Source organism: Conger conger, chromosome 1 (genome assembly GCF_963514075.1).
Source record: "Conger conger chromosome 1, fConCon1.1, whole genome shotgun sequence".
NCBI lineage: Eukaryota > Metazoa > Chordata > Actinopteri > Anguilliformes > Congridae > Conger > Conger conger.
In genome coordinates, this window is record NC_083760.1 from 56,047,372 (window position 1) to 56,059,935 (window position 12,564).

Here is a 12,564-nt window from a genome sequence, read left to right on the forward strand (position 1 = left end):
TCCACATAAGCCAGGTGTTTAACTAGGTGGTTATGTTGCTGTCAGACATGCAGCACTGCCACAGAAGCCCCCGCCGTCCTCTGTTCGGTAGTGCAGTGCGTCTTACTCTCGCCAAATACCAGGGGTGGATGAAAACAGAAATCCAGCAAATCCAGGGTCTACAGATGTGGCTCCGAACTGACTAATCTGTAAGTCCCTCGTAAATCCTATTTGGTCTACCTTGTTAGTTGTTTTGAACACTTTAAGATTTAAAAGTTTTTCGGGCTAAGCGGGGGAATTCATCTCCTTGTGTTCATGGGACTCCATGGGGTCTTGGGTCAATGTACAGTATTCTTTCTCTTGGTGGGACCTTGCATCCTCCGAAGGCTTAATGTAAAAGTCTGCACTGGTCTCTACCCGCTTCCGCACTGCCCCACTGATTTAGGCTCAAGCCTCCAGTTTAGATTCGTTTAGGTTGTGTGTGTGTCATGCACATTCTCAAGTGATTGTGGCAAAGCTGAAGGCTTTCCACACCGGCAGAGAAGGCCTGCAGCCATTCCATAATAGCTTGAGCATGCAAGTTTGATAGTGACTCTCTCACGCACTCACATACACATGCACACACACACTCACACACACTCATACTCATTCACACACACTCTCTCTCTCTTACTCACGCAGACACACACACACACACAGGCACACACACACACACACACTCACACTCTCTCGCTCTCTCTCTCTCACACTCTCTCACACAGACGTGCGCGTCACTGATCCCCACACTTCCCGGGCCGGGTCAGAGGGCAGCGTCTCTCAGCGTCTCTGTGCAAACAGCGCGCTCTGCCAGTTGGCCCGCGGCGGCCCCCGCGGAACGGAGCGAAGGCCTTGGCGGTGATTTCACCCCCAGGACGTTGTAATGGGGGGCCGCGGCGAATCTCGGCCTGAACTAAGTCAACACGCAGCAGTGGGCCGGGGATGGCTTTGCTGTTGCAGGTGCCACCTTTCAGGGGAAGCGTTCGGCAGAGACCCCTCGCGCGGTCCAGGATATTAAAAAAGAAAAGGGGGTTTCGCAGCACTTGTTTGAGGAAGACAGGGGATGTTAATTCAGGTGTTCTGGCCGGGATCCAGCAGGGCTTTTTCCCCCTGAAAAATAGTATTTTTTTGCCTGTTCTCTGCGCTGATGACGGATGACTGTAAAATTACATTGGAAGAATACGACCTGCGGGTATGCGCCTGCATGATCGGCCTCAGAGCAGATTACAGGGATCCCTACTGAACTCTCCTCACTAGGTGTGCCTTTCCCTGCACTCGGGTTATTAATAGCGTCCAGGTGATTGGCCGATGATGTCTCCGTGTGAAGCTCCCTGGCTGTCCGGTGCTCCTCAGATTCGTCACGGTTTGAGGAGCTCAAGCTCTGTGCCATGGCCCAGCTCTGACAGTTACTGGTTTGTTATATTCCATGGTTTAGTTTCACTTTGACAGGTCCAAGATGAAAACTGAAACCTCCCAGAATGCACTAATGATGCCTAAAACCATGTACATGTACATGTGCCCAGTCCACTGCACGGGTTATGTGTCCTGCATGGGCCATTTCACCGACTAAATATGGCCCTACTTTTTTGTTTTTAAACTCAAATTTGAAATGAACTCTAGGTGGGTGAGGGGGGAAAGTTGCGTGAACGATATTCCATACTATAATTACATGACTTAACTTTACTTAATTTATTTGTGCAGGGCCATAGAAATCCTCCTACAGGTCTGAAAGGGGCCAGTTTTCCATGATTGTACCACGGTCAAAAATAGTCCCAGCTTCTGGATAGAACTATACTGAGCCCCAGGCGTTTTGGGCCAAACACCACAGGCCAGTAACGCTGTGCTGCATCAGCAGTAAGTGACAGGGAGGTGACCTCACACTGCTCAAGGTCAGGCCTCTCGCTGTGGCACTCGCTCTGTAATGTCATCACTCGGGATAACACGGTCATTCAGAAACGCTGAAAGCTGAAAACAATGTACAGCTTCAATGCTGGTTACGCTACCTTGGAGGGTTCCAAAATGGGGGGTAAATAATTTCACGTTTTTTTGAAAAGTAAAAAATAAAAATAAAAAGCTTGCTCTCATCCTCTTCAAAAGGTGTAGATGTGGGTAATTCTGTGGGAAGACACACCCGCGAGCTCGCCGCTTCTGTCCGGCAGTTGAGTCCCGGGCCCTGAGACGCGGGCCTCGCCCGCAGCCTGAACTCGGACGACCCGCTGGCAGCGGAGACGCTCATTTTCCAGCGCGAATCAAAGCCGGGTCACGGTAGAGCTGCTGGCTGCGGTCGGCCTGGCCGAGAGAGAGCGAGGGAACGGGAGAGAGGGAGAGAGGGAGAGAGGGAGATGGCCGGTGCTCTTGGCAGAGGCCTGAACAGTGGCGCAGATGTGGAGGAGCTCTTTCCCAGCCTCGGCCTGTGAGCCTGCCCCGGAGGCAGGGGGCTGTCTGGGTGACTCACTCCCCTCCTCACGTCGGGGTCCCCCAGAACACGTCCCCAAAGAAGTGCACAGGAGGTATATCCAGAAATCTCCCAGAATTAATGTTTTGAGGACACCTGTTATTCAGATGTTTTTTTTTCCTCTCAAGCCTCATCAACAGGGAGACTGTAATGTTGCAAAGATACTCAACTGTGACTAAAGCAAACAACGTGTGAACTTGTGCCACTCCCCTGATTCTTCTCTGAAACATCCTTGCCTGTGCGTGTAAAAAGTAAATATTGCTCTGTTCGTGTTTTCACCAGAGATGGACTCATGCACGGTTGCGGCTGTGAATAATTCGCTGTTTTATTGATATTTTGCTGCGCTGTGAATCTAGCCGTGTTTATGAAAATAAAAAAACTTGAAGGCATGGGGAGAGAGGTGTTGTGCCTGATGTGGAGATTCCTGTTTGGTCCACTGACATGTTTTGGTTTGACGCCACATGGTGAGTGAAGAATATAGTTAATCTGTGTCTTTATTTGGCAAAATGTCGTCCATGGCCACTGTTTATATTTAAAAGATGCTTTAAATTTAGATTTCTATTTTGTTGCTTTTGTGCGTTCTTGCCCAGCAAATATCTTGTTCGGTTTTCATCTATATTTGTTTTGCTGGCATACAGTATTGTGCCAGATGATGTCTTGTTTCTTTGGATAGAACATTCCAGAAGCAGAAACTGGCCATTTCTCCATAGAGTCCATAGGGATGAAGCACAGGCCAGAAACTTCCCTTTCTCTCCGGTCAGTGTTTATTTCCCCCTCTTCCCTGGAGCTCCTCTGACCCCTGAAGCGGTTTGGGGATGTGGGGTGAGTCAGGCAGCTGGTGGTGACTCTTGTCAGTGTTGACCGGTGCTGTTTCTGGTCAGCGGTCAGTGCTAGTGGTTACTGTCAGTGTTGTTCTTGTCCAGTTACAGGAACGTGAAGCTACCCAGCTCATAATCCCTTCAGCTTTCTGTCTTCCTCTGCTCGTGGCGTATGGGACTTCATACCAGAAGAGGCTCGTGCATTCTGCCATTTGAGATTTAACTGTGATTTAAAAGCAAGTGGGACATCAAATAGTATGAGCGCATGCAGTGTCTTGAAATGATAAAGAAATCTTCTGAAAAAATATATGACATAAGTTTTAAAAAAGGCACATATTGAGACTTATTGATGTGCTGTGATAGCAGCGCGGAGGAAGCCTCAAGCTTTTTAAATACGGCAGCCGCCCGAGTCGGCTCTTGAACCCGGCGCTTCGTGTGCTCGCCTGCTTTAAAGCTTAACCTCTTAAACATTTGCACCAGACCGTACAAAGTCGCCGGCTTCTCGTGCGTGCCGCTCTTTAAAGCCCCCGAAAGCCCGTACGTGTCAGCGCGTGAAAGCGTTCCGATTTCAAATGGCGCTTTGAAGAGTAATGAAAAAAGGAAGCGCCGGGAGACGGGGCGTGTAACGGTATATCTCCCCCCCCCCCCCCGCCCCCCCGGCCACGATGAAAGTCGGGAGCACAGTCCTCTCGGACCGGCGTGTCAGCGTTCGCTCCGCGGCTAGCGCCCGCCGCGGGCCCGCTCATTGGACACAGCTGCGGCCGCGCCTTCGCCGCTGAACCCGTCCGGGGCTTTCCCCTCGCCTCCGGGTCTGGAGACCAGATCCAGCGCGCTCCCCGAGTACCACCTGCCATCGGGCCCTTTGATTTACGGAGAGAGAGTCCAGGAATCGATAGATCTGCGCAAATGATCATAGCAGACTTCGATGCGATCGAAACAGAGTTCAACGGCGGAGCTATTTGCGGCTCTTTCCAGACACCTGCGGACATGTGGGTTTCTCATCCTTTTGAAGTCGTACGGGCCGATGAGAATTGTTGGGAAAGCGGGGTGGTTTTACGGTTCGTTCATGCACAGTGCATGAATCTTTCCACCTTGTTTCTCCTGACTAATTTTCCTGTTGAGCTCAATGGAAAAATGATTCAGGAGAAACATCCTTTGTAGTATCTACCGGCAGCACAGTGGTTTGAGGCTGGTTTAATACCTCGGACCCTTGATGACTTAAAACCATTTAGTGCTCAAATGTGTTCCATACCGCATCAGCATAATTTTCTGCTGAATCGAGTCCCACTCCCCCAATTTCCATAGGGATCCATTCAAATGCAATGTTTTAGTATTGCTTGGATTGAAATTGCACTGTGGTTGTATGTACTAGAGCGCACTACTGGCTCTAACACAGGCCTGTCCGTCTCCCTCTTTCAGCTGGAGCTGCAGTCGTGCTGCGTGTTTCTCCCCAACGACAGCCTGCACTCCCCCAGCACCATCATCTGCGGGGACATACCGGGCACCGTGCGCAGCTGGTACCACAACCAGGCCAGCATGCCCGGCACCCTGGTGGTCTGCCTGCCCCAGATCAGGGTCCTCAGCGCCGGGCACAAGTACATGGAGCCCCTCCAGGAGATCCCCTTCGCCGTGTCCAGACCAATCCTGGAGGAGGGTGGGTACCGTAGTCCTTCTGAGCGTCCGTTCTGAAGGACAAATAATACCTCAGGCACTACTTCACAGTACATGAGGCCCCGGGTTCATGAGCAAAAGTATTGGATGTTGGAATTTCAGCCACACTTGCAAGACAAATGCAAGACATGTCTTTGGCCTCCCATTTCTCTCCAACAGTAGCTTCCTTATGAGTTAAACAAATATAAGTGATAAATTGATAAGTATGTTTACGTTCACCATTTGTATTTCAAATAAATTATTATGTATTTGGGCTGAATATGACTTCATGGTTCTCATATCACTTACTGTTAGTGTCCTCCTTGCTTATGTCTTTGGTTCTTCGTAACAATCCACACATGCGCAAAGAGCAAGTTAATTTTGTAGTCAAAGGTTTCATTTACTTTATTTTTACCCTGAGCTGTAAAGCCTATTTACATTCAGTAAAAACCTGACAGAATTATATGTATTTGTATATATGCATATGATTTTTCACCTGTGTGAAGAATGAAAGAACTTTGAGAAAACATTTATTTTGCCAAGTGCACCTGGTATCAACATTGCCATAATCATCCCTTGTCCTGTAAAACTTCTCGCCCACAGTAGAAAGAGGCGGTCTTTTTCCAAGTCACAAATGACATCAGAATTTTGACATGCGTATTAAAAAAAAAAAGACAAACAGTTACATCAGACGGCTGTCAGCGTCACAGTAAAAACCAACAGCCCGTGCTTTCGGTAATTCATTCCCTGTCCTTTGAAAGCCTCCTCACCTCCCTTGTTTAATGCGGTGGATCAAAGCGTGCGAATAGCGCACGGGGAAGTCTGCTCCCCACACTCGCGTGAATGGGAAAGTTTCTCAAACTGGCTGGCTGCAGATTGAAACCCAGGGTCTTGGGCTTGCTCTGAACCTGCTGCTGCTCAGAACAGACTGAAAGGCCCTTTTCATTCAGTGCTAGGAGCCAGGAGGTAACCTTAGCACCTCCAGAGATTTTTATCTCCTCCCCACAAGGAGCTAGCCCTACACTTTTGCCAGAAGCTTTCCAATACCGAGTTCTGTAGTTCTGCTGAATTTTTACTTTTCTTTTTTTGGGCATCTCTATTTCAGTTTTAAGAGTTTTTCTTATCCACATTATTGAGCAAGACTCTCCTCTGATGCACTTTGATGGACTTCCCACGTACAGTGGGCTCCAGAATTATTAGCACCCTTAATAAAAATGGAGAAAAAAAGGCTGAATATCATAAACAACCTGGATAATGATCTATATTTTATGTTCATACAGGAAAATGATGTATTATTAAAATGATTTTTTATTTAGTAATCTCTTTTCAGGCTCCCCTAGCAATTATTGTATTGTGAAATTGGCAATACAATTTGGCTTTATTTTAGTTGTGTCAGTCTAAAGAAAATATATTCTGTCATTGCATCACTTCCTGAGAGTATAAACATGAGGTGAGAAATCCCTTTGTGGGGATCCCTTTGGCTTTGGGAAAAGCCAAAGTACTGCCCAATCAGAAGATTGATGATCACAAGTTGGGTAATGGGTACAAAAACATGCATAAATGGTTGAACATACCACTTAGCACTGTAAGTGCAAAAACAGAAAGGTGTAAAACATATGGAATGGTTGCAAACTTACCAGGAACAGGACGCAAGTGCACATTATCCCCATGGATGGCAAGGAAGATGGTAATGAAGAAAGGAACTCCACGATCACAGTTTAAGAATTGCAGAGATTGGTTGTGTCTTGGGGTCACCAAGTCTAAGAAAAAAAAAAACATGAAATGGCACCTCCATACCAACAACTCTTTGTAATGGTGGCAGAAAGGCAGCCCTTACTGAGCACAATAAACAAAACCAAAGCATCTTGAGTTTGCCAATCCTCATTGGAATTATGACTCTGTGGCACATACACACCACTGCAAAATGGAATGCATACAAGGAGAAGCACCTCATAACAACTGCCAAATATAGCGGTGGATCATTGATGCTTTGGAGATGTTTTGCTGCCAGTGGTCCAGAGGCACTATTTAAAATCAATGGCACAATGAATTTGAAGTACCAGGAAATGTTGGCAGAAAATCTGGTTGCCTCTGCTAGGAAACAGAGTCTTGGCCGTAGGTAGGTTGTCAAGCAGGATAATGACTCCAAATAGGCATCAAAATCCACACAGAAATGGTTAAGTAAAAACAACAACCTTGTTCAGCAATGGCCATCCTCGGCCTCTAGACTTGAGTTCCATGTAAAACATGTGGTCTGAATTGAAGAGGATGATGATATCAATGGTATCAATGATTCTGAAAATGATTCTACATGCAGGAATGGTCAAAAATCCCTCCCAATGTGTTCTCTAACCTTATCTGCCCCATAGCTGTGTTTTTAATGACCAACCGGCCTAATATCTGCCTCAGTTCTGTGTTTTAAATAACCACCTGGCCTAACATCTGCCTTAGTGCTGTGTTTTAAATAACCACCTGGCCTAATATCTGCCTCAGTGCTGTGTTTTAAATGACCACCTGGCCTAATATCTGCCTCAGTGCTGTGTTTTAAATGACCACCTGGCCTAATATCTGCCTCAGTGCTGTGTTGTAACTCACCGGTTGGTCCTGCCCCCCCCCCCCCCCCCCCTGCAGGTGATGCCTTCCCCTGGACGGTGAGCCTGAGTCAGTTCAGCGTGTACACCCTCCTGGGGCAGCAGCTCTCCCTCAGCCTGCTGGAGCCCATGGGCTGCACCTCCACGCTGGCCATCACCTCCCACAAGCGGCAGGGCGCAGGGCCCGAGGGCCGAAGCGCCTTCATCGTCTGCCTGCACGTGGACCTGGAGCCGCTGCATGTGAAGTGCTCCAACCCGCAGGTGCGTGTGTCGGTCATTCTCTCTCTCTCTCTCTACGTTCGCCCGGTACAGTGGGCTCGAGCAGTCACCGTCACCGTCATGTCATGGGGGCACCCTGTGGCCGAGGGGCTAAGGTGCTTGACTGGGACCTGGAAGGTCAGTGGTCCGAGTCCCATTGTGGTCACAGTAAGATCATTGCAGCTGTTGGGTCCTTGAGCAAGGCCCTTAACCCCACATTGCTCCAGGGGGGATTGTCACCTGCTTAGTCTACTAGCTTAGTCTAATCAACTGTCACTTTGGATTTAAAAAAAAGCGCCAGCTAAATAACTGTTATGTAATGTAATGCGCTGATACACGGTATGTATCTCTTGCCCAAATTGTAGTAACACATTGGCTAAAGCTTTTCAATTTGTCCAGGGTCCACCCATCCTCTTGAACAAACCAATAATTTGCTCAAGAGGCTTCACCACTGAGAGCCTGCCACTGTATTTGTATCTCTTGTAGTCATTCTGGGTCATAATACGACGTGTTCTCAGTTGTCCATGCTAACCGTGCCGTGCACACTCACACATTTTTCTCCTCCGCTCACCCGGTAAAGATAAAACGACGCTATCAGCAGCAGAGAAGATACCAGTACCAGGTCTCGGGATGTGCCTGACCTGGGCTTTGAACCCATTTTAGTCTGTTTACTGGAATGACATCAGCACCGCGCGGGCTGAGGAACAGGGCTACCGCGAGACGAAGCATTTACAGTAGACGGCTGCCTTAGGCGAGCAGACGAATGGCGGTTTAAAAGCATCCATAAATCCCGCAGACCCCCTTACGTAATCGCACCACCTCTTCTCCCACCAGCAGCCGCTTTTACCATCCTAGACAGAGGGCAGGATGCTGGAGCTCTTTGATGTGATCTCAAATGTTCCCCTTCTCTCTCTGATCCCTTCCTCAAGTCTCCTAACTGCAGCTTAAGATGCACATTTGGCTAATGTTCTGGAATCAGTTGCAGGTGTGCCGCTTGCTCATGTGACTCAGGCCATGCCACAACCCCCCTCCTCCCGAGACAGACACACACACACACACACACACACAGCTGCACGCACACACACACGCACGCACACACATACGTTTGTAGGGAGGGTGCCACTGCCTTCTGTTTCCCCCATTTACATTTCTTGCCCCCTTTGCAGACACACACATAGATACAGTGCAGTGATGTGGCTTCAGAAGACCATTATCAGGCTTGACCTTAAAGCATTCCTGCAACTCAACCTAGCAGAAGAGGAGTCAAGAGGCACATACCCTGGCAACGCCTAGTCCAAGTGGCTCTTGATTGGTGTGTCTTACGGTGCTCTTGCTCTTCTGAGTGGATCATTCTGTCAAGGTGCTTGGACGTGAAGGGTACTGTGCTGCCGATTACAGCCCTAGATGAATCTGTTGCCCTGGGCCCTGTGTGGTGATGAGGGCATTCCCAGTCTCAATGGCCTCCAGGGACTCTTGAGGTGGTTGCAGTCAGCCTGCCTCAATAGAGGTGAAGACTGTGGAGGAGGAAGGGAACGGGCTGGCTTCAAGCTCACAGGGGGCCTAAAACGCGAGGGTCAGGGTTCAGTGGATGAGGTTTGATAGGCCAAAACAAAGGCTGTTCTATCCATATGTTGCAGACCCAACAGACCACAGACTGTGCTAAGATTGATGTGGACTGTTCCTGTACTGCTGCCCCACATCAACCGCACAACCATTCTCATAAAGAACATCTGCAAGCAAAGGGCCAAGGATGGAAGTCATCCTCGAAGTATAACCTCAGGTGGTTGGGAATGTCAGGTTGGGTGGGGAGGTGTGTTTCATGCAAACCTACACTCATGGACCAGGGTGGAGCTGTTGACACACAACCCAAAGCAAAGAAGCAGAAACTTTGACAACCTCATTACCCATGGGACCACACGAGGCACCCTGAAGGCACAGGGAGCTCCGAAACATGACACCCTAAAAAAAGCCCCTTGTGGAAGCCTTGACTAAAGCCCTGGCTTCTTAAAGCTGTGTACCGTCACGTTTATCCCTCGAGGTCAACAGGAGATTTCATGTGATTTTCCTAAGAGCCAGGTGTGTTTTTAGGTTGTTGTAAAATACAATTTTACAATAAAATAAAATTTTACAACGACTCCTTAATTTTGTTGCTGTTCTGTTGTAAATATATTGAGTACAATGTGTTCCCTGCTCATTACACAACGTGCAGTAATTTATGTCGCAATTAGATGCGTGTAATCAGGATAGGAAGCGTGTCCTCCATGCATTATGTACTGTATGTCTATGAATGTCATGCTATGGAAGTTCACCTGGGAAACCTCCTAAAGATTTGAAAGAGGTATCCGCTATACGAGTAGAGTTTAAGAGTTTAGCAGACATGATGTGGAATATGAAATATGAAGCAAGAGATGTGCAAGCATGTATTATAGATGAGAATCTGAGATTAGGTTTTTCCAGGTTTTTTATATGAGTAGGTGGACCGAGAAGGGAGGAAAACCAAGCATAACAGTAATTGTTATTTATTGCCATCCAGACCGCTATCTCTTTACTTATGGAGCTTCTGAAGAAAGATCTTTTCTCGAGCCATTTTGTGAGTCATTCGTTATCTGTTGGGCTGAGGACCGTGACTCCCGCTTCAGTCACAAGTGACGTGCAGAATTTTGAACAGAGGCTTGTGAACTAATAACAATTAGACCTCACTGCAGCATAGCTTTAAGAAGTGCTGCCAACAGCCGAGAAACAAAGGAGACCTCACACCGCCACGGGGCCCTCGTTTAAGTACCCAGCTGCCTGTGGGCACCACTGAGGGACGCTGCCCCCGAAGGAAGGGAAGGCGGAGAGAGGGAAAGAGACGGAGGAGATGGGGCCTCGGAGAAAAGACGGCAGCAGGTTGTTGTTGATAGGAGACAGGTTGAGAAGGACGAATGGAGACACACGCGCACACACACATGTGCACGCACGCAGGCACACACGCACACTTAGAAGCGGGACCTCCATCTCTCTCCTTAGTTCCTGGCAACCATTTGCGTCGCAAGCAGTTGGAACACCCAAGGTGAACACGCCTTGAAGCATGTGACGCACCTTCTAATGGGCCAAACTTTCTCCAGTTTTAATTTTAAAGGCCTAAAACCTTGTTTTGATCTCTGGGGGGTTGTGGCATGTCCTGATCTCTGGGCAGCAGTTTGCCAGCCCGCCCCGCACACGGTGATGAATGCTCCCTGAGTTATTGCCTTCTCACATTACCGCATCAGACCCCAGTCTGAGCAGCAGACCTCAACACTGGAGGCGGCTGCTTCAGCTCTCCTTCCTTTTTCAAAGTTTTTAAGCTGCAGAACGGTCTCGTGTGCACTGTGCACTTGTCATGCGGTGCGGATGAAGAGGAGAACATGCGTAGCGCAGGATGGTGTCGTCACGCCTTAAAAACAGCGTCCCCCGCTGCTAATGAGCGGACATTCCCCTGGGCTTCTTCAAGCTCGCCAAAGGCACGGAGCATCACTTAGAGTTTTTACTATTAACGTTTAAGCCGTCTCAAGCGTTTATAATATAAGGGGAAGCGGCTCAGCTTACAGTCCGGACCAGTGCGTTTTCAGTCTTACTTGGTGTTATTGAACACTCAAAAAAATGTTGGCTCCTCAGGCTGAACGTGACGTTTCCCTCAAAATGGCGACAGGTGGTCCCGGCATCCAGCCCACTGGCGGTAACTAATCCTGAGTGGAGAATTGTGACAACGTGACCTGTGACTTCCTGCCACGGAAGGTGATTGATGGAGGGCGAGCCTTAATGTTCAGGGTGCTTCTGCTGAAGAGAATCACAGCTTTTCAGGCAGTTGTTTGTGGTGTGGAGTCTGTATTACAGTGTTTATTAAGAGTGAGGTCTTATGGAGGGCCTCCATTTTTATTTGTCATCAACTGTCTGTCTGATTGTAGAATTACTGAGGCATTTTAAGCTCCATACCCAGCTCAGGTGCACAGTGTAGGTGTCCCAACCAATCTGAACCCAGAACCCTCAGGCCATCAGGCTGTCAGTGGCTGTGCTGCTGCTTAGCTCCACGCCCCTTCCACATCTGGTGCTGCTCCCACGTGCTCACGAGGCCTTGCAGACCGTATCGCTTCGGCGTCTGCGACTCTCAGAAACACAGGCTTCCCCCCCATTCACGCCCCCCACCCCCTCCGCCCTCCATCAGGACAGGTCCGGCATGGCGGGCAGCTGTTGGCCTTGGTGAAGACGTGTTTGCGTTTCTTCCCGGACGCGTTTGAAACGGCGCACAGTAACGCGTTGTCCCGCTGATTTGTGCTTATTTGTGGAAGCGCTTGTGCGTACGTGGGCCGAACTGGATCCGGCGGCGTTTTGCGGGACCCCTCTGTGGTGCTGGAGTGAATCGTCTGGGGAGACCCAAAGCCAGGGCGCCTTCGCATCCAGAAATGAGCTCACTGTGAAAGACTCCCGCACCCCCCCGTCCTCCCCAACCCTCCTCTTAAACGGGCTGCATAAATAAATACAACAAAGCCCCCGATTTATTATTCTATTTTTTTTCTGTTTCTGCTTTATTCTGTGTTTTTGAAGTTTCGGCTTGTGTGAATTCTGTTTTTATTTATTTATGATTATGACTTTTCTTCCCCCCCGTAATTCTCACTGAATAAATTGTTGACCGATGACAGTGCTTAACCCAAACCATGCATTAATTTGAGCATCCGAAGGGAATTAAAGTCTGGTAACGGAATCGGATTAAGTGCCACAGAGTTCTGTAAGCTTGTTTTTGAAAGGGAAACACTCTTGC

The 12,564-nt window shown here is 48.6% G+C and overlaps 1 protein-coding gene across 3 annotated transcripts in view; it reads left to right on the top strand.

Annotated features, from left to right (window-relative positions):
* The window catches only part of LOC133126743 (intermembrane lipid transfer protein VPS13B-like), a 303,636-nt gene that overhangs the window by 155,923 nt on the left and 135,149 nt on the right, over window positions 1-12,564 (top strand). For all 3 annotated transcript variants that reach the window (XM_061239088.1, XM_061239080.1, XM_061239095.1), the window contains 2 exons: window positions 4,708-4,942; window positions 7,570-7,790. In XM_061239088.1, the coding sequence (XP_061095072.1) occupies window positions 4,708-4,942; window positions 7,570-7,790 (456 nt within the window). The remainder of the gene's footprint in view (window positions 1-4,707; window positions 4,943-7,569; window positions 7,791-12,564) is intronic.